The sequence below is a fragment of the Hipposideros armiger genome, unplaced genomic scaffold (genome assembly GCF_001890085.2).
Source record: "Hipposideros armiger isolate ML-2016 unplaced genomic scaffold, ASM189008v1 scaffold_70, whole genome shotgun sequence".
Taxonomy (NCBI): Eukaryota; Metazoa; Chordata; class Mammalia; order Chiroptera; family Hipposideridae; genus Hipposideros; species Hipposideros armiger.
Window position 1 is genome coordinate 3,357,823 of NW_017731420.1, and position 26,227 is coordinate 3,384,049.

The 26,227-nt window shown below is 41.0% G+C and overlaps 1 protein-coding gene across 1 annotated transcript in view; it reads right to left on the reverse strand.

Moving 5' to 3' along the window:
• Positions 1–26,227, reverse strand: part of SNX31 (sorting nexin 31) — a 77,901-nt gene that overhangs the window by 26,329 nt on the left and 25,345 nt on the right. The window contains exons 6-10 of the mRNA XM_019642529.1: positions 23,804–23,894; positions 22,770–22,857; positions 19,513–19,582; positions 12,561–12,653; positions 5,739–5,942 (exon numbers count right to left, since the gene is read on the reverse strand). Of these exons, the coding sequence (XP_019498074.1) occupies positions 5,739–5,942; positions 12,561–12,653; positions 19,513–19,582; positions 22,770–22,857; positions 23,804–23,894 (546 nt within the window). The remainder of the gene's footprint in view (positions 1–5,738; positions 5,943–12,560; positions 12,654–19,512; positions 19,583–22,769; positions 22,858–23,803; positions 23,895–26,227) is intronic.

Genomic DNA, 26,227 nt, shown 5'->3' on the forward strand with positions numbered 1-26,227 from the left:
GCCTTGCCCGGGAAGAGCGCAATGATGGTGCCAACTTGGGCCAGTGAAGCAACATCCTCCACAACTAGACTGAAGAACAAAACGACAGCAACTTGTGTGTTCCCCTTCCCCCAATTCCCCAATAAAAATCTTAAAAAATAATAATAATAAAGTGACCGGAATGGAGCTTCTAGAGATGAAAAAATACAATAATAGAAATAAAAATACATTGGATGGGAAATACATGTTAGACACTACAGAAGAAAAGATTGATAACCTTAAAACCATGGCAACGGAAAATACTCAAAATGAAGCACACAGAGAAAAAAGACTGAACAAAAACCACAATGAGATGCCACTTTACATACATTAGGATGGCTATAATTTTTTAAAAATCAGATAATAACAAGTACTGACAAGGATGTGGAGAAATCAGAAGCCTCATATGCTGCTGGTAGGGATATAAAATGCATCAGACACTTTGAATAACAGTCTGGAATTTTCTCAAGAAGCTAATCATAGAGTTACTACTATGGTAGAGTCACCAGAAATTCCACTCCTAGGTATCTATCAAAGAGAAATAAAACCATATGTCCCCACAAAAACTTTTACACACATGCTCATAGCAGCACAATTCATAATAGCCTAAAAGCAGAAAAAATCCAAATGTTCATCAATGGATGAATAGGTAAACCAAATTTGGTATATTCATACAATGGAATATTATTTGACCATAAAGATGAATAAAGTACTGATGCATACTACAACAAGAATGAACCTTGAAAACATGCTAAGTAAAAGAAGCCATCACAAAAAGCACATATGACTCCATTAATATAAAATGTTCAGAATAGGTAAATCTATGGAGACAGAAAGTAGGTTAATGGTTTCTTAGGGCTGGTGGGAATAGGAGGATAGGGCAGTAATAGGAAAAGGGTATGGGACTTCTTTTTGAGTGTTCTAAAGTGTTCTAAAATTGATTGTAGTGATGGTCACACAACTCTGTGAATATACTAATGGCCATTAAATCGTACACTTTATATGGGTGAATTGTATGGTATGTGAATTATATCTTTTTTTTTAAGATTTTTATTGGGGAATCGGGGGAGGGGAACAGTGTTGGGGAATTGGGGGAGGGGAACAGCCAAGTTGTTGTCCTTCAATCTTAGTTGTGGAGGGCACAGCAAGCTCAGCTCCAAGTCTAGTCATGCCACTCAACTCAAGGTGCTGTGTTCAATTAGTTGCTGGTGGGTGTAGCCACCATCCCATGGGGGAGTCACACCGGCAGCCTTGTTAAAAGTGTGCACTCTATCCACTGAACCATCCAGATGGCAGCTTAGCTCAAGGTGCCAAGTTCAGTTTTAGTTGCGGGTGGGCATAGCCACCATCCCATGCAGAAGTCGAACCAGCAGCCTTGTTGTGAAGAGCGCATGTTCTACCTCCCGAGCCACCCCGCAGCAGCTCAGCTCAAGGTGTTGAGTTCAGTCTTTAGTTGTGGGTGGGCGTAGCCCACCATCTCGAACAGGCAACCCTGTTGTTAGGAGCATGTGTTCTCACCAGCTGAGCCATCCTGCCACCTGTTGGCAGCTCAGCTTGGGCACAACTCACTGGCCCATGTGTGAATCGAACCGGTGACCCTGTTGCTCAGAGCTTGGACTCTTGAGCAAGCTCTTAACCAACTGAGTCACTCAGCTGGCCCCAGTATGTGAATTATATCTTGATAAAGCTGTTACAAAGGAAAGGTATGATTGTGTGGTACTGATGGAGGGATAGAAACATAGATCAATGGAACAGAATAAAGAATCTAGAAATAGACCCACACAAATATGCCCTACTGTTTTTTTACAAACGTAGAAAAGCAATTCAATTGAGGAAAGATAGCCTTTTCAACAACCAGTGCTGGAGCAATTGGACTTTCATAGGCAATAAAGGAACCTTGTTCTAAGTTTCACACCCTATACAAAAATTAACTCAAAATAGATCATAGACTTAAATGTATAACCTATAACTATAAAACTTTTAGGAAAAAACCCTAGGTAAAAAAACTTCAGGGTTTAGGGTTTGGCAAAGAGTACTTAGACTTGACACCAAAAATGCAATCTATAAAAGGAAAAAACTGATGAATTAGACTACATCAAAATGTAAAACTTTTGCTCCATAAAATACCTGTGAAGAGAACAAAAGGACATAGAGAGAAAGCATTTGCAAACTACATATCTAACAAAGGACTAGTATCTAGAATGTATTAAGTGCTCTCAAAACTCAACAGTAAACTAACAATCCAATTAGTAAATGGGCAAAAAACATGAAAAGACATTTCACCAAAGAAGATAGACAGATGGCAAATAACCACATGAAGAGATGTTCGGCATCATTAGCCATGTGGGAAATGCAAATTAAAATCACAATGAAATACCATTACACACTTATCAGAATGACTAAAATAAAAAATAGTGACTATATTGAATACTGATAAGGATGCAGAGAAACTGGATTACTCATACATTGCTGGTGGGAATGTAAATCAGAATAGCCACCCTTTAACACAATTCGGCTGTTTCTTAAAAACGAAACATGCAACTTCCATATGACCCAGCTATGCACTCCTGGGCATTTATCCCAGAGAAATGAAGACTTGTGCTCAGGCAAAAAACTATACATGAATATTTATAGGAGCTTTACTCCTAGTAGCTAAAACTGGATACAATCAGATATCTTTCATTGGGTGAATGGTTACACAAATTTTGGTCATTCCATACCATGGAATATTGCTCAGCAATGAAAAGGAACCAACCACTGATATACGCCACAACCTGGAATTCCAAAGAACTATGCTGAGTAAAAGGCTACATACTATAGGATTCCACTCATGCAACATTCTTTTATTTTTCTTAAGGTAATCAATTCTTTGCTTTTATTTATATTTCTACCTTCTAAAAACAGTCAATTGTTATCATTCATAGTAGTCATGTTCTACGAAGTCACCATAAACACTGAATTACTGAATACTGAATCATAGCCCAAGGGGAAATACAGGTTTATGTCCTGTAAACCTCTGGTCACAACATTTTCATCAAATGACCAATACATAGCCTCATTTTATTTGTGTCTCTGTTTTATTTTTAAATGGTTTTATTGAGGGATGGTTGATATAGATTTAACTGAACATATTTGATGCATACAATTTTGTGAGTTTAGACATATGTATACATCCATGAAACCATGACCACAATCAATGTAATAAATATGTCTATCACCTCCAAAAGTTTTATATAATGTTCTTGAAATGACACACTATGGAAAATGTAAACAGATAGTGGTTTCGAGGAGTTAAGGAGGAGTGGGGATGGGAGAAAGTGGGCATAGCTATAAAAGGCCAACATGAGGGTGGTGATGTAAATATTCTGACTCTTGATTGTATCAGTGTCAGTATCCTGGGTGGTGATATTGTACTATAGCTTTGCAAGATGTAATAATTGAGAAAAGTAGGTAAAGAGTACACAGGGTCTCTGTACCATTTCTTACAACTTCATGTGAATCTACAATTATATCAAAATTAAAAGTTTAACTAAAAATAATGAACTATTTAAAGCAAAAATAATTATAATGTTGCATGAAGTTTATAATATATGTAGAAATTTATAATATATGTAGAAATAAGTTTGGCAACAAATATCGTAAAGGACAGAAGGGGCAAATAGAAGTACACTGTTGTCATGTTTTTACACTTTTTGTGAAGTGGTATATTTGAAAGTAGACTATAATAAGTTAAAGATGTATATTAAAAACTGCAGTAATCATAAATAAATAAAAAAGGTATAGCTAATTTAAAAAGCCAATGGTGCAAACAAGTGGAATCATAAAATAAGGCAGGAAAACACTGATAAAATGCAATACAAATAGAAAAATCCACAACTATATTTGAAAATTTTAACACTCCTTTCAGTAGCTGATAGAACAAGTAGAAAGAAAACATAGAAGGATATAAAAGATTTGAACACTATCAACTGACTGACATAGCTGACATTTATAGAATAATCCACCCAGTAATAACAGAATACACATTCTTTTCAGGTGCACATGGAACATTTACTAAGATAGATCAAATTTGGGGCCCCAAAACAAATTCCCATACATTTAACAGGACTGAAATCATATAACGTATTTTCTCTGACCCCAAGGAAGGACGGGTGGTTAGGTAAAAGGGTTAGGAAGCTGTTGGATCCATCCAGGCAGGAAATGTTGAGACCAAATGGTGAGGGTGGAGAGAAAGGGAGAATTTTGAGGGATAGCAAGGTTGTAGAATGAATATGTCTCCACCAGCAATTAAACATGTAAGGTAAGAGAGAGAGAAAAGTCAGATACAATTTCAATATTACCTGTTTGGTAATTAGGAGTGGTAATAGAAGTCCCACTTGCCAAGATAGGGAGCACAAGAGGAAGAATTCTAGGATGGGCATGAGAGTGAAAGGATGAATCTGGTTTGGGGAAAGGTTGAGTTTGAGATGTCCATGAGACACCTGGTGAAGATGTCCAGAGACAGTAGGAAACACTGGGCCTTTTGAGAGAGATCTGGATAATTGAATTCAGAGACTATGTAGAGGAAAGATGCTAGAAATAGAACATTAAGAAACACAAGCATTTTGGGGGGCCGGACGAGTGGCTCAGTCGGTTAAGAGCTCGCTGAAGAGTGTGAGCTCTGAACAACAGCGGTTCGAGTCCAGACCTGAGCTGAGCTGCCGTTGAGCTGCCAGCAGGTGGCAGGATGGCTCAGCTAAAAAAAGAAAGAAAGAAAGAAAAAAGAAACACAAGCATTTTTGGAATGGTCAAAGGGAGAAGTGGCCCACAAAAATGGGAGGAAGGAGAGGGAGACATCTAGTACTCTGCCAAATAAAAAATCCCAATGGATTTTGTGAATTTAACAACTGGGCGTACAATTGCTCTCGTAGTATTTGTCCTCTACTAGTTAACCTCAGTTTCCTGTGTAAAGCAGATAATCTCACTTAGTTCACTGAGTTATAGAAACAACTAAATAATAGATGTGGCAGTGCCCCACACAGCCCCCTGTGCTCTCTGACAATAAGGCCTGTGATAGTTCGTGGTGGGCTCTGACAGGGCAGAGACCATTTCTGCCTCATTGTATTATGTCCCCACTCCTGTTACAGTGCTTGGTACATAGTAGGAATGAAAATATTGGATGTGTGGATGATAAATGAAGAAATGAGTTGAGGGAATCAAATGAATGAGCAGATATGATTCCATATCAGCAGATTATAACAGCAAAATAAACAAAAAGTGTATATTTAAAATGCTGGTACAAAGTACATATTCAACAAATCTAATCATAAAAGTTTCTTCTGGAAGATGGAAATGTAGGTATGATGCTACTGATCCTTAAGTGTAACTTGCTGGTCAGCATCCAGTCCCTAAGGTTAGAGATCTTGTCAGTACTAAGTACATATTAAGTGTTCTATATGCTGTTATTACTATGGCCACACTTTGAGCAATAGAGAAGCCTACTGTTGGAAGGTAGAAAGATGGGTGTCTCTTCTGTTGTGGGTGGGGAACTTGTACCAAACAATAGATAGGTTTAACCAGTGGGTGATGCTCACTGTGGCTTAGATGCTAGTTCATTTGAGGTACTGCTTCAAATGGCAACTTTGTCTCCCTAGAGTCAACTTTGCCATCCAAAAGCAACAGGATTTTAAATCACGAGTGGAGACGTTAAATCATGAGTAAGGCAGTGCCAAGATACTCACGAGGAAAGTGACCTGCCAGCACTTCACTCTGTTCATCTGGAAAATGATGTCCTGGGTCTGGTTATCAGGCAGGGTTATGCAGCAGCTGATTTCGTTCTTGCCCACAGAAAGGATGGCCCCACAGCCCGGTTCCGGGTAGTCACAGGTACAGGGGTCCAGCTGCATGTATCCATAATGCTGTACCTCCTGGGACAGCTCCAAAAGCTGCTCCAAAGGTGGGTGTGGGAGATATAAAGAAGCAAAAGACCACTTGGTGAAAACCTCACGTCAGAAGCTACTGCCATTCTAGTAGGACACATGGAATTAAGTTACAGTGAAAGCCCCTTTTTCTTCTGGACAATATGAATGAAGACAATGCCCCCTGTGCTTTCTGACAGTAAGGCCTGGGGTCGTTCGTGGTGGGTTCTAACAGGGCAGAGACCATTTCTGCCTCATTGCAGTGTGTCCCTACTCCTGTTACAGTGCTTGGTACACAGTGGGAATGGAAATATTGGATGTGCGAATGATAAATGAAGAAATGAGTGGAGGGAATCAAATGAATGAGCAGACATGATTCCATCTCAGCAGATTATAACAGCAAAATAAACAAAAGTGTACATTTAAAATGCTGTCTTTTAAAAAACTAAGCTGAAGTCTATGTAGGAGGAAAGCAGTTTATTTTTACAAGCTGTTTTATGTGATGGCGGGATGACTTGTCAAAGAAACAGATTTTGGAAATAGTCATGAAATGAGAGCAGGAGTAAGTCTGCTTTCTTAGTAGGTTCAGACAGCTCCAAAGTGTCAAGGGAACACTTTTATGTGATGTTTAAGGTTTAGATTTTCCCTCTGCTTCTGAAATGACTTAAGAACAGAGGACAACTGCAGTTCATTCACACCTGTGGTCCCGGCATCCTGTCCTGTTAATGTCTACTGAGGACTTTTCATTCTTTTTTAATTTTTTTTTAATTTTTATTTTTTTCATTCTTTTTAACAAAGTGATTATTAATGATTGCATTTAAATAAACTGATATCAGCTTGGTGACCTCCACCATGTTCTTCCAGCTTTCGCCATGGTCCCGCCTGATAGTATTTGAGATGTGTGTGCACAGAGGGGAGTTCTCACTTTAACAACTTTAACACATAGTTAAATTAGAAAGACCACCCAGTGACACCCTGGCTTTTTCCCATTCCTTTCCTAAAGCAAGGTAACTTATGCCTCCCTTTCAAGGACTATATGAAGCATGCTCTGATAAACGTGCTGAAGCACATGCAGTAAGGGACATCTGACCTTTGGTACAAGGCGAGAGTATTTGAGGCTCCTGTCCTTCCCTAGCCACCTGTTGTACCAGCTCATTGTGCTGTAGTTCAGGCATTCAACTTAAGAGATGCTTTACTTGTAAGCTGCCAGGCCTCCTTTTGAGTCAGAAAAGACAGGTTGTGGGCCGGCCGAGTGGCTCAGCTGGTTAGGAGCTCCCTTGGGAGCGCCAGCTCTGAGCAGCAGGGACCCGGTTTGGATCCCACATGAGGGCCAGTGACACTGCCCTCTACAGCTAAGATGATGAACAACAGCTCGACCTGGAGCTGGGCTGCTGTGAGTCGCCGACGACGGCGTGGGCTGAGCGGGGCTGCAGTGGGCTGCCATGAGCTACGTGAGTGGCTGGCAGCCAGTGTGAGCGGCTGGCAGCGGGTGAGAGCTGCTGTGAGCCACTGTGAGCGGCCGACCAATGACCGGCGNAATACCAACATGGGCCAGTGAAGCGACATCCTCCACAACTAGACTGAAGAACAAAAGGACAGCAACTTGTCTGTTCCCTTCCCCGATTCCTCAACACTGTTCCCTCCCCCAATTCCCCAATAAATTCTTAAAAACCAAACACTATTCTTACTAAATGAAGAAGTTTATAGAGCATAAATGTTCTTAGAATCAGTAATTGTATCCAAAGTAGCAGCAATATCCTATCCATCAAAATAGAAACTGTAATTGTAAAAGTTTACAAACACACAGAGAAATTGAACTCCAAAACTTCTGTGACAAAGCTGTGATGGAATACCAAGGGGAGAACATACTAAATCATGGCAGTATATGCTTTTTCCTTTCCTTCCCCCAGGCACATCAGTAAAATTCTCAAAATGTCACAGACTTTGAAGAATTATTCTATATCAAGCTAAGTATAAATGAATCCTCTAAATTTTGTTCAAAATCAATGCTTTAGTGGTGATCAATGGCAAAGTCTAAAGAATAAATAAAAGACAACACAATGAAACAGAGGCCATTTCTTCTATTAAAATATGCCTTGTCAGACTTGTATATGCTCCTTGGGGGCAAGGGGTGTGGGTGTTGTTACCATCTTTACGAAGTTTTAAAAATGGCTGTTTAGAAATATATTCTAAAGAATAGAATGTGTACTCAAAGACAGAGGATGTGGCTGCAGTGCTTAGGGACCTTCAGTCAGGAACCACACCAGGTGTTAGGAATACACAGGATACGTATAAATTAGATACAGTCCTGAGCCTCCTGGCACTCGCTGCCAAAGTGATTTATAGCAGCAAAAGCTGGAAACAACCTGACTTTCAATATCAGGAAACTGGTTAGCTAAATTACAATAAAACATAAAATGGAATACTCTGTGGTCATTAAAAATGTTGAGAGTCTATATTAATTAACTTGATAAAGAACTCACAATATATTGTATGTAGTTTTTAGAATCTTTAACCAAAAAGCCTTTATTATTTTATAATCAGAAAAATCAATGAAAGTATTCTCATTGCTTTAAAAGAGTCGCTGTTTAGTGCTTGGTGGGCTTATAAATTACCAACAGCTCAGTTCCAATATGTTTAACTCCTTTCTAAGAGATTTCTTTTGGTGAAATATTTGATTCACCTTTCTTTGGTTGTCTTCTTTCTGTAGAGCTTCTAATTTCTGCCTCTGCAGCTGGGTCGGTTTGGCCCATTCTTTTTCAATATCCTGTATTGCCTTAAAACAACATAAGTTGTAAAATTAGCAAACTTAGCAGAAATTAATGACTCTGACAAAAACGTACTCATGTATGAAAGTCTATAAAAAACAGACCCAAGAGGACATATATAAGAACCTGCCATAAAAGTTACTTTTTAAGTTAGTGAGTGTAGAAAGAGACTGTTCAATGGTTTGAACTTGAGAAAGAAAATAAAGTTAGCTCTTTTCCCATACCACCCAATCAAATAATTTCAGATACATTCAAAATCTAAGTGTAAAAAACACCATAGGGCCAGCCATGTGGCACGTTGGTTAAGAGTTGGCTTAGGAGCGCTGGCTCTGAGCAGCAGGGCCCCAGTTCAGATCCCACATGAGGGCCAATGACATTGCGCCCACTACAGCTAATATGGTGAACAACAGCTCGACCTGGAGCTGGGCTGCATGAGTCACCAGAGACGGCGTAGGCTGCAGCGGGGCTGCAGTGGGCTGCCGTGAGCTACCAGAGTAAACCTGCCACACAGAGCATATAGTTTCATGCTCTTGTTACAAAATTTTCTTATTTATTATATGATATAAACCTTTGTTTATTTTATTGTTTGGTAACACTTTAAAAAATTGTAATAAACTCTTAGCTGCAATGCCCTAAAAGAGATAAAAGTATTTGTTTAATTAAACATTAAGCTCTATTTCTTAAGAAAGTTGGTGATGAATAAGTAACTTGTTCAAAATACTTGCTGGCATTTGCCATTCAGCAAGGGGGTCAGTAATATTATTGATTGTATGAAAGCCAGAAGACAGAAATCTGAAAGAATTATTTACTTGAAACTAGTTCTCTTAAGAAGACTCTACCTAGAAAAGATCATTTAACATGTGTAACTACAAAAGGTATGTTTATATATTTTCATTTAGATCAGGGGTTTCCAATGTTTCTGCAGAACCATATAGTAAATATTCTCCATTTTGCAGGCATATAGTCTCTTGCAAATACTTACCTCTGCTCTTCTAGCACAAAAACAGCCTTGGACAATACATAAGTGAGTGAGCATGGCTATGTGCAAATATAATTTTATTTACAAAAACAGTTGCCCATATGCCACAGTTAGCCTATTTGATTTAGATCAAATGTCTGCTTCTTTAAATGAATTTCACTCATTTTCAATTCTGAGTTTTCTTGTACCTACACATAATGTAAAGCAATAGTTGCTAATGTACTGGTTCCATTAGTAGAAGAATTTCACAAACATTTAAATAATGCTGGTGTTATAGCAATATCCTTAGATGCTTCAAGAGAAAAATGACTTAATTTGAATAATGGTTCAATTTTTTTTTGAGATGGTAAAACACTCACACACACCCTGTCTCCAAGCAGTGTGTATGAGTCAAGCCATATTTTAACAGAAGAAATGGCCTCTTCTCCACTGTGTTGTCTTTTTTTATTCTTCACACTTAGTCAATATTCACCACTAAAGCATTGATTTTGAACAAAATGCAAAGAAAATTTAGAGGACAAATTCATGCATGTGAAGTTAAGCTTTTAAAAAAAGACTACCATAAAAATAGTATCATAAGGACTTCTGGTCAAGATGGAGGCATAGGTAAACACTGTGCTTGCCTCCTCCCATGACCACATTAAAATTACTACTAAACTAAAGAACAACCATCATGATGAACTGCCTGAAGACTAGCTGAACAGAAGTCCTACAACTAAGGATATAAAGGAGAAGGCACATCAAGACTGGTAGGAGGACTGAAGATGCAGAATGGGCTGGTCCCACATCACATGAGGGGGTTAAAAATTGGGAGGGCTATCTCAGCTGCAGAAGTTCCCCCTGAGAAGTAAGTGATCCCAGTCCCCACACCAGGCTCCCCAGCCCAGGGTTCCAGGGCCAGAAAAGAAGTCCTTGTAACTTCTGGCTGTGAAAACCAGTGGGGGTTGTGGCTGAGTGAGACAAAGGGATGCTGAAGACCAAGGCATTCTTCTTAAAGGGCCCATACATGGACTTACTTGCTGATGGATTCACTCACTCCAGCACTGGGGCAGGAGTTCAAAAGGCATTGAGGAAATACAGGGAGGAACTGAATTGTCTGGTTTCAGAGCGAGGTCTCGAAAGGCAGCTTTCTTTCAGATGGAAGTGCTGGCAGATGCCATTGTTTCTTTGTTGAGCCCTCCCCCTACAGAGCCTGCAGGGGCAGGTAGGCACCAAGTCTGAGTCTCAAGCAACCTGGCTAATACCATTCACCCAGCCTTGGTGATTCCCTGAAACACTGCCTCACCCAACATGCGGGCTCACCCAAGCCTCTTCCAGCAGCTTTTCCACATAAATGTCCTGACTTGGCTCATTCTGTGGACTTTCTAAAATTTCTCAAAGGTTCCCAAACCCCAAACAAGCAGCAGCTGGCCTAGGCAAGCCCATACAACTTGATAAGTGGTCCCAAGCTCAGCACCAGCGGCAGCCAGCCTCTTAGTTCTCAGCTTAGCTCTCCCAGGCACTTCCAAGTCTAGGACAAGGGGCAACCATCTACAGGTCACTTTGTAGCTCATACCAAATGGCATCAGGCTGGGCACAGGCAGTTGCTGACCTTGGCCTGTACCACTGGCAACCGCATAGACTGAAGTGGAGCTGCAGTGGGCTGCCGTGAGCAGCTGCTGTAAGCCGGCATGAGCTACTATGAGCCACCATGAGCGGCCGTTCAATGGCTGGCAACCGATCTGCCTCAGCCCGGTAGAGCGCAATGATCACAATACCAACATGGGCCAGTGAAGCGACATCCTCCACAACTAGACTGAAGAACAAAAGGACAGCAACTTGTCTGTTCCCTTCCCCGATTCCTCAACACTGTTCCCTCCCCCAATTCCCCAATAAATTCTTAAAAACCAAACACTATTCTTACTAAATGAAGAAGTTTATAGAGCATAAATGTTCTTAGAATCAGTAATTGTATCCAAAGTAGCAGCAATATCCTATCCATCAAAATAGAAACTGTAATTGTAAAAGTTTACAAACACACAGAGAAATTGAACTCCAAAACTTCTGTGACAAAGCTGTGATGGAATACCAAGGGGAGAACATACTAAATCATGGCAGTATATGCTTTTTCCTTTCCTTCCCCCAGGCACATCAGTAAAATTCTCAAAATGTCACAGACTTTGAAGAATTATTCTATATCAAGCTAAGTATAAATGAATCCTCTAAATTTTGTTCAAAATCAATGCTTTAGTGGTGATCAATGGCAAAGTCTAAAGAATAAATAAAAGACAACACAATGAAACAGAGGCCATTTCTTCTATTAAAATATGCCTTGTCAGACTTGTATATGCTCCTTGGGGGCAAGGGGTGTGGGTGTTGTTACCATCTTTACGAAGTTTTAAAAATGGCTGTTTAGAAATATATTCTAAAGAATAGAATGTGTACTCAAAGACAGAGGATGTGGCTGCAGTGCTTAGGGACCTTCAGTCAGGAACCACACCAGGTGTTAGGAATACACAGGATACGTATAAATTAGATACAGTCCTGAGCCTCCTGGCACTCGCTGCCAAAGTGATTTATAGCAGCAAAAGCTGGAAACAACCTGACTTTCAATATCAGGAAACTGGTTAGCTAAATTACAATAAAACATAAAATGGAATACTCTGTGGTCATTAAAAATGTTGAGAGTCTATATTAATTAACTTGATAAAGAACTCACAATATATTGTATGTAGTTTTTAGAATCTTTAACCAAAAAGCCTTTATTATTTTATAATCAGAAAAATCAATGAAAGTATTCTCATTGCTTTAAAAGAGTCGCTGTTTAGTGCTTGGTGGGCTTATAAATTACCAACAGCTCAGTTCCAATATGTTTAACTCCTTTCTAAGAGATTTCTTTTGGTGAAATATTTGATTCACCTTTCTTTGGTTGTCTTCTTTCTGTAGAGCTTCTAATTTCTGCCTCTGCAGCTGGGTCGGTTTGGCCCATTCTTTTTCAATATCCTGTATTGCCTTAAAACAACATAAGTTGTAAAATTAGCAAACTTAGCAGAAATTAATGACTCTGACAAAAACGTACTCATGTATGAAAGTCTATAAAAAACAGACCCAAGAGGACATATATAAGAACCTGCCATAAAAGTTACTTTTTAAGTTAGTGAGTGTAGAAAGAGACTGTTCAATGGTTTGAACTTGAGAAAGAAAATAAAGTTAGCTCTTTTCCCATACCACCCAATCAAATAATTTCAGATACATTCAAAATCTAAGTGTAAAAAACACCATAGGGCCAGCCATGTGGCACGTTGGTTAAGAGTTGGCTTAGGAGCGCTGGCTCTGAGCAGCAGGGCCCCAGTTCAGATCCCACATGAGGGCCAATGACATTGCGCCCACTACAGCTAATATGGTGAACAACAGCTCGACCTGGAGCTGGGCTGCATGAGTCACCAGAGACGGCGTAGGCTGCAGCGGGGCTGCAGTGGGCTGCCGTGAGCTACCATGAGTGGCCTGCAGCCAGCATGAGCAGCTGTCCAGTGGCAGGCGACCAACTGCCTCACCCGGGAAGAGCGCAATGATAATACCAACATGGGCCAGTGAAGCGACATCCTCCACAACTAAACTGAACAACAAAAGGACAGCAACTTGTCTGTTCCTCTTCCCCAGTTCTCCAATGCTGTTTCCCTCCCCGAATTCCCCAATAATAATAATAAAAAAAAATTCTTAAAAAAAAAAAAAGGCAAAGAAACACCATAAAAGAATCAGAAGAAAATAAAGGTGAATATTTTTATCTGATCTTAAGATAGGTGATATCTTTTTAATATACAAATACAAAATATCATAATGAAGGAATACATAAGACATGAAAATATAAAACTTCTGCACATAAAAACCACTGAGAACAAAACTAAGAAGTAAATGGCAAGCCAGAAAAAATTACTGCATCATATGTGTCAAAGAGTTAATATTATTTATATAAAGCAATAGGAAAAATGTAAACATCCCTATGTAAATATGGGAAAATGGACAGAGGATATGTATTGGCAATTGACAAAAATGAATTCCAAGTGACAAATATGCATATATATTTAACTTCACTAGTAATCAAATAATTTTTTTCTTCTCAACCTGCAGAGATTAAAAACTATATAATATTCAGGGTTGGAAACAGGAAGTTCCATATGGAATTGGTACAATTTAAATTGGTAAAATTAGCCTGTCCTCCTTTTATTTATCATGCTTTGAAAGGGCTTTCCACTGGTCCTCAATTAGACTGTTAACCCCTCTGGGGAAGACCCAGTGTCTTTCACTTCAGCGTAGCTTGTCCAATGTCTTACATACAGCAACATGCAACAATTCTTTGCCAATTATCAGGTGTTTACTCACACCTTAGTCTTTATAAATCTATGTATTTCATCCCTCGGTGATATTAGCAGGTTTTGCCTTATCTCTAAGAGGAGAATGAAAAGCTGAATAAATTTTTGACATTGCTATTTAGATTGAGAGAAAATGAGGTGAGTTTAGAGAGAAGAAAAATAGCTAATATTTACTGAGAACCTATTTTAGGTAGGTTTTCTCAATTACTTTTTCCAAACTATTAATGTAAGGTAGGAAAATTACCCCATTTTATTTTACTTTTTAAAGATTGTATTGGGGGAATCGGGGAGGGGAACAGACAAGTTGCTGTCCCTTTGTTATTCAGTCTAGTTGTGGAGGACGTCACTTCACTGGCCCATGTTGGTATTATCATTGCACTCTTCCCGGGTGAGGCAGTCGCTCGCCAGCCATTGGATGGTTGCTCATGGCGGCTCACCGCAGCTCACGAAAGCTCACGTCCGCTGATGGCCAGCCCCACTGCAGCCTACACCGTCGCCGGTGACTCATGGCAGCCCAGCTCCAGGTCAAGCTATTGTTCACCATCTTAGCTGTACAAGGCTCAGCGTCACTGGCCCTCATGTGGGATCCGATCCAGGGCACTACTGCTCAGAGCTGGCGTCCCAAGCTAATTCCTAACCAACGCGCCACTCGGCCAGCCCAATTACCCCATTTTATAGATGGGTAAATTGAGGTCCAGAGAGGTTATGACTTTCAAAATGACCCAGCAAGTTTAAGTGGCAAAGTTGGACTAAAACCCAGATCTTACCACTACACCAGGCCCTGCTACCCCTTCCAAAATCACTGAATTCTTACCACTTAACAGCTACCCAATCCAAGACTTTCTTCTTGTTGTTAACTGTTCTCAAAACTGAACCTTGACACCATACCAGGATGGAATTAGCATGGGTGTGAAGAATTAAACACCTTTTTCTGTCCTGAACTCTACTTGTTGTTAGAGTCCTATAAGGACTATTAGCACAGGGCAACCATGTCAGAAAGAAAGCCTAAATAAAGACGGTAAACAGCAATCATGGCAGTAAGTACTAACCAAAGAAACATCAATAATCATTAGGGCATCTGGGACTCTCAAACACAGATATTTAAATGTCCCACAGGAGAGGTAACATAACTGTTTTTGTTTTACTACCTTTGAAAATATTTTACCCTGATGAAATGTAGGCCCAGAATTGACCAATCCTTCAATATGAGGCCATCACTCAAATGCATTCTATACAATACCTCACTCCAGATGATGAAAGAATCAAGTTTAGACAAATATCTCTATTTAGTTATGTGGTTCCCCAAAGACTGACTGATGGAGACTTACACAGAACTTAATTTTTCAAACCATGTGAAATTACATAAGTCATGGTTTTCATGAGCTTCAATCACACTAGTGCCCTCTGTAGAGGGTACAATAGTGAGAAATGAAAAACATGTGTCTCTTTAAACAAGGCATCAGCCACTTGGCTCCAGCTGGTTGAGGCATGGCTGAAGTAAGGCCAGGGATGTGTGAGCAGCCTGGTGGGCCGTGGTCAAGGGCACTGGGCCATGGGGGTATTAGGAGGCTAATGGGCAGCCTACAGTCCCCTCACAAGCCATGGGCCCTGCCTGGATGAAGGGGCAACTTTTTCAAATTTGCACAAAGTTACCATATGAACCAATTGTGGCCCTGCTGAAAAGCAGGCCCAAAATGGGCCAAGCCTTTAATATTTTTTTTAAAACCTAGGAATTTATCATTTTATATGCAATCTTCACTTTGCTAATGTCAGTAAAATTTTTAAAAAGAAGAAGAAAGGAAACACATTGTGGGAATCCAGTTGATCCTGGACATCACTGGGCACATCTGCTTTAGAAAAATCATGAGAGTATGCCTTAATAGTCAATTATGATGGCACCGTTATTTATCAGAACTCATAAGAACTTTTGCATTAACTCTTTAAAGGGATGATTGCTCCTCAACTCCTTCACATATCCTAGGCACCCCAGACACAGCCTCTGCCCTTGGCAATTCAGAGTCTAGCTAGGGAGATACGTATGTGAACCAGTATTTACAACGCTGGGTGAGAAGCATCATAATAGGGGGTTATACAAAAACATGAAAGCAGGGGAGGGAGGCATTTTCTTTTGGGAGGAGCCGGGGAAGGCTTCCCAAAGGAGGTGGCGATTTGGGGTCTCCCCCTCCTGTTGACCTTGGGCCTCTTTTGATTTCTCAGTACCCGCACTTGGATTCAGGGAATACTAATGATGACAATGATAATGGTGCAGGTTATTATGACAACACCTCCAACATTTTGAAGACTATGCCAGGCAAAGAGCCAAGGTTTGACTAACAGTCTGTTTAAGCTGGGAGAAACTTAGAGCCTGTTAGTTCAACCTCATTGCTTAATAGGAAATCGTAGTTCTAGTTCCAGGTGACATGGAGAAAGAGCTAGTGGCAGAGCAAGGGGCAGAATTCGTCTCTGAAACTGCAATTAATATGCTTTCCACAAAACTCTCTTTTTTCCAGCTATAAGCAGAGGAAATACCATCCATTCTCTCTGGGATGCAATTCCGTGATGAAGACAGATACAAATCATATGATGATGCCAGCAATCCCTGCCTCTCACCACAATGTGACCCTGGAAACCATGCCCAAAGACCCTATTTCCCACAGGAACAATATTAGAATTAGGTAATACATCCTCAACCAAGGATGTGATAGCAAATAAATCATATATAAATAATAATGTATCATAATAGCAAGGATACAATGGTGATGAGCCCCAGTAAACATTTAAAATGGTAAATTACCTGCCAACTAATATAACATGGGTATAAGTACACTGAACGTGATTACATTTGGATCAACGTGTCTTATGAAATGAACTCAAAACTATATTCTAGCCATAAAAATACAATAGTGGACATTAAACATGTATTGAGTGATATTTTGATTTGCCTCCTTCAAATTTAGAAGTTTTATAGAGATGATTAGATGGTCTTGGTCTCTTAGAAAGTCACCTAAGGAGGACTGGATATTAAGGCTGTGACTCCTCATCTGACATTTTGGTTGCTGGGATCCATTGTGTGTGCTCAGTCATGCACCTGAGTTCTCAGCCCGGTGCCAAAGGCCAAAGTCCCTGCATGAGGCTGTGGTCTAGTGGAGGAGATGTGTGCATAAATGCTGTTCGATTTTGTCAAAATGAAGATACGGTTGATTCTCAGATACCATGATTTTGTGTGACACTAAGAAAAAACACTGTCAATTAAATTATGACACAGTGCCTTGTGACAGTCCTGTATGGTGCATGAGCCAGTCATGTCAGCCTCTTCCAATAACTTTCTTCTGAGGCATTTGGTGATTTCTCCTGCCTTTCGCTGCACTGCTCAGCCTGTGCTAGGCAGTCCATTTGTATATATCTTAGTATAAAGCATAGCAGTTTCCTCTCTCTGGGCACATAAAGTACCTGGTTGTTGTTTTGCAAGGAAATATAGAACTGTGGTCATTTCTTTAAAGACAAACCTTTGCTTTACTAATATAAAAAGGAACCCTACCACTCTTTGCCTTTCTGCATAAATGATAAACTCCCATTTCATGTAGAATTATAGTGTAACTAACTTTTTGAAGTAATTTAAAATGACAATTAGGCTCAACACATATCAGCAATACACCTAACTCAACTAAAGGGAAAACAATACAGCTTTGTATTAGTTAGCTAACGCTGAATAACAAACCACCCCAAAAATATAGAATTGCTTAAAATAATACAATTAAAGCAATGTAATTGCTTAAAACAAAAACCGAAGTTGCCGAAGAATGTGCCGAAGCTCTTTTCCTCTTCTGCTCCTCAGGGAGCCAAAGCAGTACACTCCTCCCAGTGAATATTACAGTAGCTTTTATTAATGCTCATTATCCCCTTGAAAAGCTCACTGAAAGTAATGGCTGACCTATATTTCTCCCCTGTCTTTAATTTCAGTTTATGAAAAGCTACAGAGTGTAGCAGCTTAGAATCACGCTACATAAAAGCCACCTGCAATAAATATTGTTAAATCCCTTTTTTTCATCCCACTGAATCCTTTGTCAGCAAACTTGGTGTTTTTTCTTCTTACAAATGCAGGGAGTTATTATGAAGCTTATATGAAACAATGCCTTTAAAACAAGCAGTACAATATCAGGCCTACAACAAGGCTTAATACCAACGTCGTGCCAGGAACAGTTATAGTTTCCGGGGATACAGCAGTGAATAAACACCTGCTTTCATGGAGAAAGCATTCTAGTAGGGAAACAGACAGTAAAAAATAATTGTTAAAAACAGATATATAAACACACATACATATATTTATGTGTGTGTGTGTGTGTGTGTGTGTGTGTGTGTGAGAGAGAGAGAGAGAGAGAGAGAGAGAGAGAGAGAGAAATGGTGGAAATGCTAAGGAGAAAATTAAACAAGTGTGGAAAGACGGGAGAATTTAAACAGGGCAAGGAACTGACCTGCCTGCTGTGTGAGAACAGATTGTGGAATATGCTCATGGAACTCCTTAAAAGAAGTTTCCACACCTCCCTCCCAGAGCTATCAAGCCAGGCCTCAGAAATGATCAGGCCTCCCACGATGCTGACTTGGTGAGGGTGGGCCATGGTGGGGTGCTGGTGAGGCAGAAGGGAGGACTGAGATGGAGGTAGGCGGACATGTATGATGAGACTGCATCTGCTGACCATTCGTTACACTGCTTAGCAGAACCTTCACCACGTGAGCTGGAGAAAGGAGACCAAACTAAATTTATTTTTGTGGGGGTTGGCAAGTAGGGGTAGACAGGCTTGACTATATAATTTGCAGGGCCTAATGCAAAATGAAAATGCAGTGTCCCTTGTTGAAAAACTATTGAGAATTTCAAGATGTGACAGCAGAGCTTTAAATAAGCGTTGGATCCTTCTGAGCACATGGCCCAGTGCAGCTTCACAGGGTGTGAAGCTGACCCTGGGGGCAGGAATGTCACTTATTGGCTCAGGAAAAAGAATATACTGCTAAATTGAGGTTTAGGGACCATGTGTAACTTTCAATTATCGGGGATGTCATTTCTAGGCTCATGTAGATTAGCCTAGATGATGGGGTGTCAGCTGCAAATTCAAACAGTGATTGTTAAAATGGAGGTAGAATTCTTTTTCCTCTGAATGTCTCTATTCTTTTTTTATTTTGATATTTTTTACTGTGGCCAATATACATAACATTGATCACTTTAACCATTTGCAAGTGGCACTAAAACATTCACAATGTTGTGTCATTGTCACCAATCTCTATAGCTAAAACTTTTTTATCATCCCTAGCAAAAATTCTGTCCCCATTAAACAAAAACTCCTCCCTTCCCCACAGCCCCTGGTAACCTCTATTCTACCTCTGTCTCTATGAATTTGCCTACTCTAGATATAGAGGTAAAATTCTTAACTAGTGTAATTTTTTCTAATGGTTTCAAACCCAAATGGCCTATAATATGTGGTGTTCTGATGGTTCTTGGTTATCCTCACCTGCATATAGATCAAATTTACAGCTGCTCTGCAGTCCATCAGCATGGAATCAAGGGATGGGTCCATGTACCTGCATAATTCAGGAGCATTAGGTTAATTAATTTAACATGGCTAATGGGTACACCTGGGTGCAAGCGCTCTCTGAAGTGGTGGCCTTCTACACTTTGAACCTGGGGCCCCTTTTCTAACAAAGCTCCATCCATCTACTTGTCTAGCCTTCAGTTTTTCCCTCCACCTCTTCTGTTTCCTATTTTCTCTATACTGTAAGCTCTTGCCTGGTAGACACTGAGAGCAAAGATGCAAAATAATAATAATAATAATAATAATAATAATAATAATAATAATAATAAAGCTTTAGGGGAATGGTCTGTGTCTCTGTTCACATTCAGCCCCACTTGAGTCACCAAGTCCCGTATACATTTTCCCCACCCACAATACCTGGCATTCTCATCTGCCCCGTACCCACATTCATATCACCATCCTGTACCCGGGTCACCTTTGTCTCTTTCCTGAGCTGCTCCAGTAACCTCCTCTCCAGGCTTTCTGCCTCAGTCGTGTTCCCTCAATCTCACACACCACATTCCAACTGGAATGGTCTTTCCTGAGTAAACTTTCAGATTCTCATGGTCCCAGGAGTTAGATTATTTATCCTGCTCACTTCCAAGTCCCTTTAGGGGACACCCCAGCTTTCATTTCCAGTTCCATGTTTTACCTCCCTTCCCCCACACTCTACATTCCCACCATGTTTCTCTCCTCTCCCTCTTCTTGGAAGACCACTCCCCTCACCAACCTCCTTCCCTGGCTTATCTTCCTCTCTGGCAAGCCATATCTTCATGTCCCCTCCTCTGGTCCCTACTCTGGCAGTCTGTGTTAGGAGCCTACCCTCTGTGTTTCCTCAGCACCTGAGTTTATCCTGATCACTGCTCTAAACAAGTTGATCTTGACACCAGGTGCAAAGACCCCTGAGCTTAGGGGCTGGGTCCTATTCAGGGTTGCCCCTTGGTAAAGTGACTTGCAAATAGCAGGGCTCCATGTCTGTCTAATTGAGGCAGAATCACCAGGATGAACTGTAAATAACTGTTGCTGTATAAGCACAGTATCATGCTAAGAATTGACAGAAACCATCAATAAAGGGTATGCTGCGGCTGATCTATAACCAATCTGAAGGCAGAGGTAAGCAGAATCACTGCACTCAGACGTATAGGGTAAAAAGACAGATGGCATTGACTTAGACAAGGAAAAGGATGAAAATATTACTTAAAGATCAACTTCATTCTTAAGCATGGGAAGAAGCAACGGAAGTATTCCTATTCCTACTTATATTCCATTTACTATTTTACCCAGTCATCCCAGGGGCCCCCTGTAGCAGAGAATAGGAACTGTTGCATCAGAGAGTTAGAAAGCCCCCAGACCAAACCCAGACTGGGGCTCTCAGAGGTCAGGGCAGGCACCCTCTGGTCTGGATGGAACTATATCATCATTGGAGAGATGCACCAGGGAATTCATAAACACAGAAGAACCTCCAAGACTCCAACTAGGCCTCACTGCAAGGCCTCACCTGCTGGGAATCCCACAGCTCATGGCAGTTGAGCTAGCCTCCCTGCTCCCAGCCAATAAGACCTCACTCTGGAAAGCGGACCAGGCACCTGCAGGATGCTACGCCAGGCTCTTGCCTTCTGGCGACCTGATTCTCACCTCTAATAAGTGAAGTGGGACCTCTTTCATCCCAGTTCCCATGAGCAAAGGCAATCTGCCTGGATACGAGATGCTGGCTTGTGATGCGGTAGACATTTTATCTTGCGCTTCATGTATGATCTAGAATTTACCTATTTAATGAAGACACAGGCAAAGCCCAATTTCTAATTCGAGCTTCAAGGTGAGGGACTGAATCCTCATCTCTCCTGTATCTCAAGTTCTCTGGAGAGCTCATAAACAGAAAAAGTCTAAGCCCCGAGGAGTTTTGTTGTCGTTGCTACTATTAGCATCATTATTATCCTCAATATAACAATAACAAATCTGACCAAAATTTATTGAGTATATGAGCCCATATAGATAACTTTATTTAACTCTTACAATAATCCCATGAGGTAGACGCTATTGTTATTATTCCCATTTTACAGATAGAGAAACTGAGGCTTAGAGAGCTTGTTGAATAACTTGGCTAAGGTTATTCAGCTAAACCCTATGAGGGTTGGGACTTAGATTCATATACTCTGATCCCAGGAATAACTGAGTTCAGCCACTTGCTATACTAAGCAGCTTCTATAACAGCTACTCTATAAACCCCTAGACGGAATTGCTAAGGGTTTTTCCTTTTCCCTTCTCAGGGTTCCACAGATTTTGACCATTTCTCAGAAATACTTTTGAATAACAGTAAGTGAACGTTTAGCTTTGCTGTGAATATCCTTCCAAAATTCAAAACTGTGGACTGAAGGTCTAACAAGGCATCACAAGGTCAAGATAACTAATATTCCTAGACTTCAAAATGCCTTTCTTCCAAGCTTCTGCACTCAGATTACAGAATAACCGGGCTGGGAGAGAGTGAACCAAAGAAGCAATCCAATACAGCCATGGGAATAAACACTGGGAACCACAGGTTCTACAATGTGTATGGGGTGACTGAGCTGGGGGGATGTCCTACTTGTTATTTTCTGTTTGTTTGCTCTCCATAGGGCCCTCTGTTTCTGAGAGGAATGATAGTATTTTCTGCAAAGTGTCCTATCAATCTGGGAATACGGCTGGCCCTGGTATAGATGCATTTATTGTTGGAAACCCTTAGGAACGTAAGCCAACTGCTTCCAGTTCAAATGCACTGGGAGTTGGCTGAGTCCACCCTTTGCCTTCAGGGAACACCACAGTTCAACAGACGAATCAGACCTGCTTGTAACCATCAACAAGTTCCTTCAATTAATACAGTCAGTAACCCATTCCAAAGAAAGCCCACAACCCACAATTCCTCACCATAACATGCTTCAATCGCACCCCAACAGCTCTTGTTTTTCAAGCCGTACCTTCATGGCTGCCATTCTCATACTACCCTGGAGTATTTCTTTGAGACCAGTGAAAGTCATTCTCAACATCCTATTCTTTAGCACAAATATCCTTGTTCATTCTCCCCACCCCTCTTCTTCACGGGTCTCCTCTTCACCTTCCCGAAGCTCCTGGTCTCTCGCTAGCTGTCGGGCTGTGACACTGACAAATTCTGATCAGCTATAGTAAGACAGCCTCAAATGCCCACTGTCACAATGCTTACTCACCACTTTCTGAGTCCAACCTTGCAGTTTTCCACTTCAGAACTTCGAAGACTCACATAAGGGAGTTCAAAGTCTGCCAATTTTTTCATGACTAGAAAAAGGGGGAGGAGTCTCACTGGTTGAAACAGCACAAATAGTTTATATACAGTGGCTTTAAAATGAGAACACAAAGCATTATGTTGGAAAGAATAAAATACAATAATATTCTCTTATACATGTATGTAACTTTTAACTTTCTAAAGTTTATTCAAAAAAATAAATAACATTTTATTCTCATAAAATACCAACACCTTGAGTGAGAGGTATTTTACACTGTGATACAGATGAAGAAACAGGCCCAGAAGGGTCCAGTGCCTTCGCCAGCACACCACAGATCCCAGTGGCCAAGCCAACACGCAAACCCCTTAACTTCCAACTCAGAACCACCTCCCCACAGCTTCATGGAGACATACAGAAACTACTTGGAGATAATTGATGGCATTTCACAACTGAAAAATGTGCAATATCTAGAAATGCACTGTAGAGAAAAGCAAAAGCTATGTGAATCATGCTGTCATCTTTCACTATTTCATTACACCTTTTTTAAGAATCTAAGAACTTATTTATATCACCCACATTTTATAGCAAATATTCCTTAACAAGGAGAAATGATGGTGAAGGGGGATGCCCCAATGCCTGGAGTTTAGCACTCCATCCACAAGGAGGTTGTGGTGCGGCTGGTGGTCAGCAGCAAGGGAGCATCGGTAACGGTGACACGGACATCATTTGGGACTGGGGCAGGCATGAGAGGGAGTGCAGTTACTGGAAAGCCCTGCCATCTTGCTCCTGTCCGTGCCGCCTCTCTGGAGCTGCTCATCCCCAGCTCACAGGAGCAACCTCCCACCCCCAAATTTTGACCCAGGGGCTGAGAAAAGTAGTAGAGACCACACACTGGGGAGTTCCTCTGGGGGATGACCAGCCCCTCAGCTGGGACTCCTGCATCTCCTGGGCTGAGTGCCTGCCCACCCCTGCCCACCCTGTATTCCTTCTCTCCTTACCAGAGAGCTTGCCTTCCTTGCGAAACCGAATGAGAAATAGGCCAAAGTAGCCCAAGAGCTCCCGACATAGTCCAATTTTGTGTGACACCACCTTTAACCAAAGACAAGAAAAAGGGGTGGGGGGAATTAGGAGTGTCCACCATGCTTACTGTAACGTGCAGAAGTTGGAATTGCCTGTAAACATCTAAAAAGTGCTTTAATGGGATAGCAGACATGAAATGTTTTCTAAATCTAAAAATGGTACATACTCATTTGAGAAAATTTAGATAGTAAAAAAAAAATTAGAGTGAAGAAGAAGAAAATCTGTCTCACCACAATGGACATGAACTAGCAGCTGAGTCTGGTTGTCCCATCTCAGATGTGGGGGAGTCTCCGGGATCATTTTGGACTTTATTTTCCACTGGGGGGCACTAGTCATTCTCCATGAACATCTATACGTCTGTGATAGTGCCCCCAGGGCGTTGCACATCAGTTTACCCTCTTAGGGGCTGGATTTGCAGATTGGTGAAAAGGATGTTCCCCCACCACTTGGCTGTCATATAAAAGTGTACCAGCTACTATCTGCCTTTGACACTCCAGGCCTGCTTCTCTCTGATGTCTCCTGTGAAGTTCAAGTCTAATTTATATGGCATTTGTGCAGTGAAATCCTTAGATCCCAGGCTCGGGCTGCCCTGATTTCTTATTTCTTTTTGACCTTCACATCAAACGGCTTTCATTTCAACACCAATGGGTTCGTTTTTCCCAGTGGGTCACAAGACTGTAACCTCATGGTGTTTTCCATCCACATTCACCTGCCCTTAGCAGGAACCTCCATGCTACTCTCTCCCTTTCCCCCGACCCAGCCCAATCCCTCTTTAAGACTGGGCTCCTGAGTGATTTCTTTGCATGCCCCGTCTGAATTCTCTAGGTCATCGCTAGCATGCAAGGACTCGCCTTTACAGCACCGTGTGAGCTGACACTTTAACCATGGCTCCGAGTTCTCCTGGTGGAAGTTGTCCTAATACCAGGCTCAAAGGGGGAACCTTTTCTTGTCAGAGAACTGAAAATTACCTCGTGAGGCAGTCATCTTAGGTGGATGGTATGAGTGGGTGTTCTTAGGACAGCTTTGCAAATAAAGAAGAGCCTGAGAACTTTTCATAAGTTTATTCAACACTTTTCCCCATTCTCCTTTCTACCTCACTTTCTTCCCCACACTCTTGTAAAAACAAACAAACAAAACAAAAAAAAACCCTCCAAACCACAACACAGGGCTCCTGTGTGTGCATGGGTGAGTGTGTGCTGGTAGGTAACATTGTAAAGACATCTCGTCCTAGAATAAATATGACCCATGTCCACTCAAATTAGATTTCTCTCTTCTCTGACTCATTCTATGAAGACAGCAACCTACATGCCAAGGCAGATAGAGAGGTGGGAAAGGAGAATGGAGAAGCTTTTATAATTTATAAAGACATAAATACAAGCACCTTTGTTGAGAAGAGTAAGCATCTATGTAGAGACATAATAATATTTCCTTCTTAGCAAATATTAACAATGCTTCAAAACACAAACACCAGCAATAAAACCACATTACCACAAATGTATAAACAACGAAAAAAAGGTTTTTAGTATACTGCTAATCTTTAAAGAGCCCAGCAAAATGGGGGTGAGGTCGTTGGCAACGGCAAAGTGAGAGAGGCGGCAAGTATGCTTGAGAAGATACAGATCATGATTTTTAATTACAAAATTTAAGTTAGTTTTATGCTAGCTAGAGAATTTCCCAGCCCCTGGAAGAGACTCCACATTTCTGCCTGGCCAAGTGCTCCCTTTACCTGTTCTACAAATCCACCACCTTGAGAGTAGAACCTCCAGTTAAACTTACCTGATGCTAATGACGTCAGTGTCATGGGTTGGAGTGTCTCACAGGGCAATGTGATTGGAAGAGTACATTTTTCTGAGATCACAGATGTGCCTAATTAAACTTACGCTATTAGTTACAAGGTGAACAGGACGAAACATGATATTGTAGAACCCTAGCCTTACTGCCCCACTAAATACTTATTCAACACTCCCTCTACTATCAATGACAATACCAGTTATGACCAGTAACCATAACCACCACTGTTGAAGGAACATGAACTATTTCTATAGTTACTTAGACACTGTCTTGAAAAGTTAAGTAGCTTACCCAAACTCACACAGCTACGACATGACAGCATTGTTATTTGAATCTGGGGCTTGTCCTAACCCCAGCAGATAGGAGACTCCAAACTCCTACCAGCAGCCAATTTCAGCTGCAGGTATGTCTAGGTTGGCTAGCGAGCCCAGTGTGTTGAAAATATGTCAATAATGATGTCATCAAGCAGGGCGGTCCACAGGCCCAGCTATTTCCAAATTATCTTACATCCTGAAGCTGTACCGGAGTTACCTGCCTGGCCCCAGAGGTAC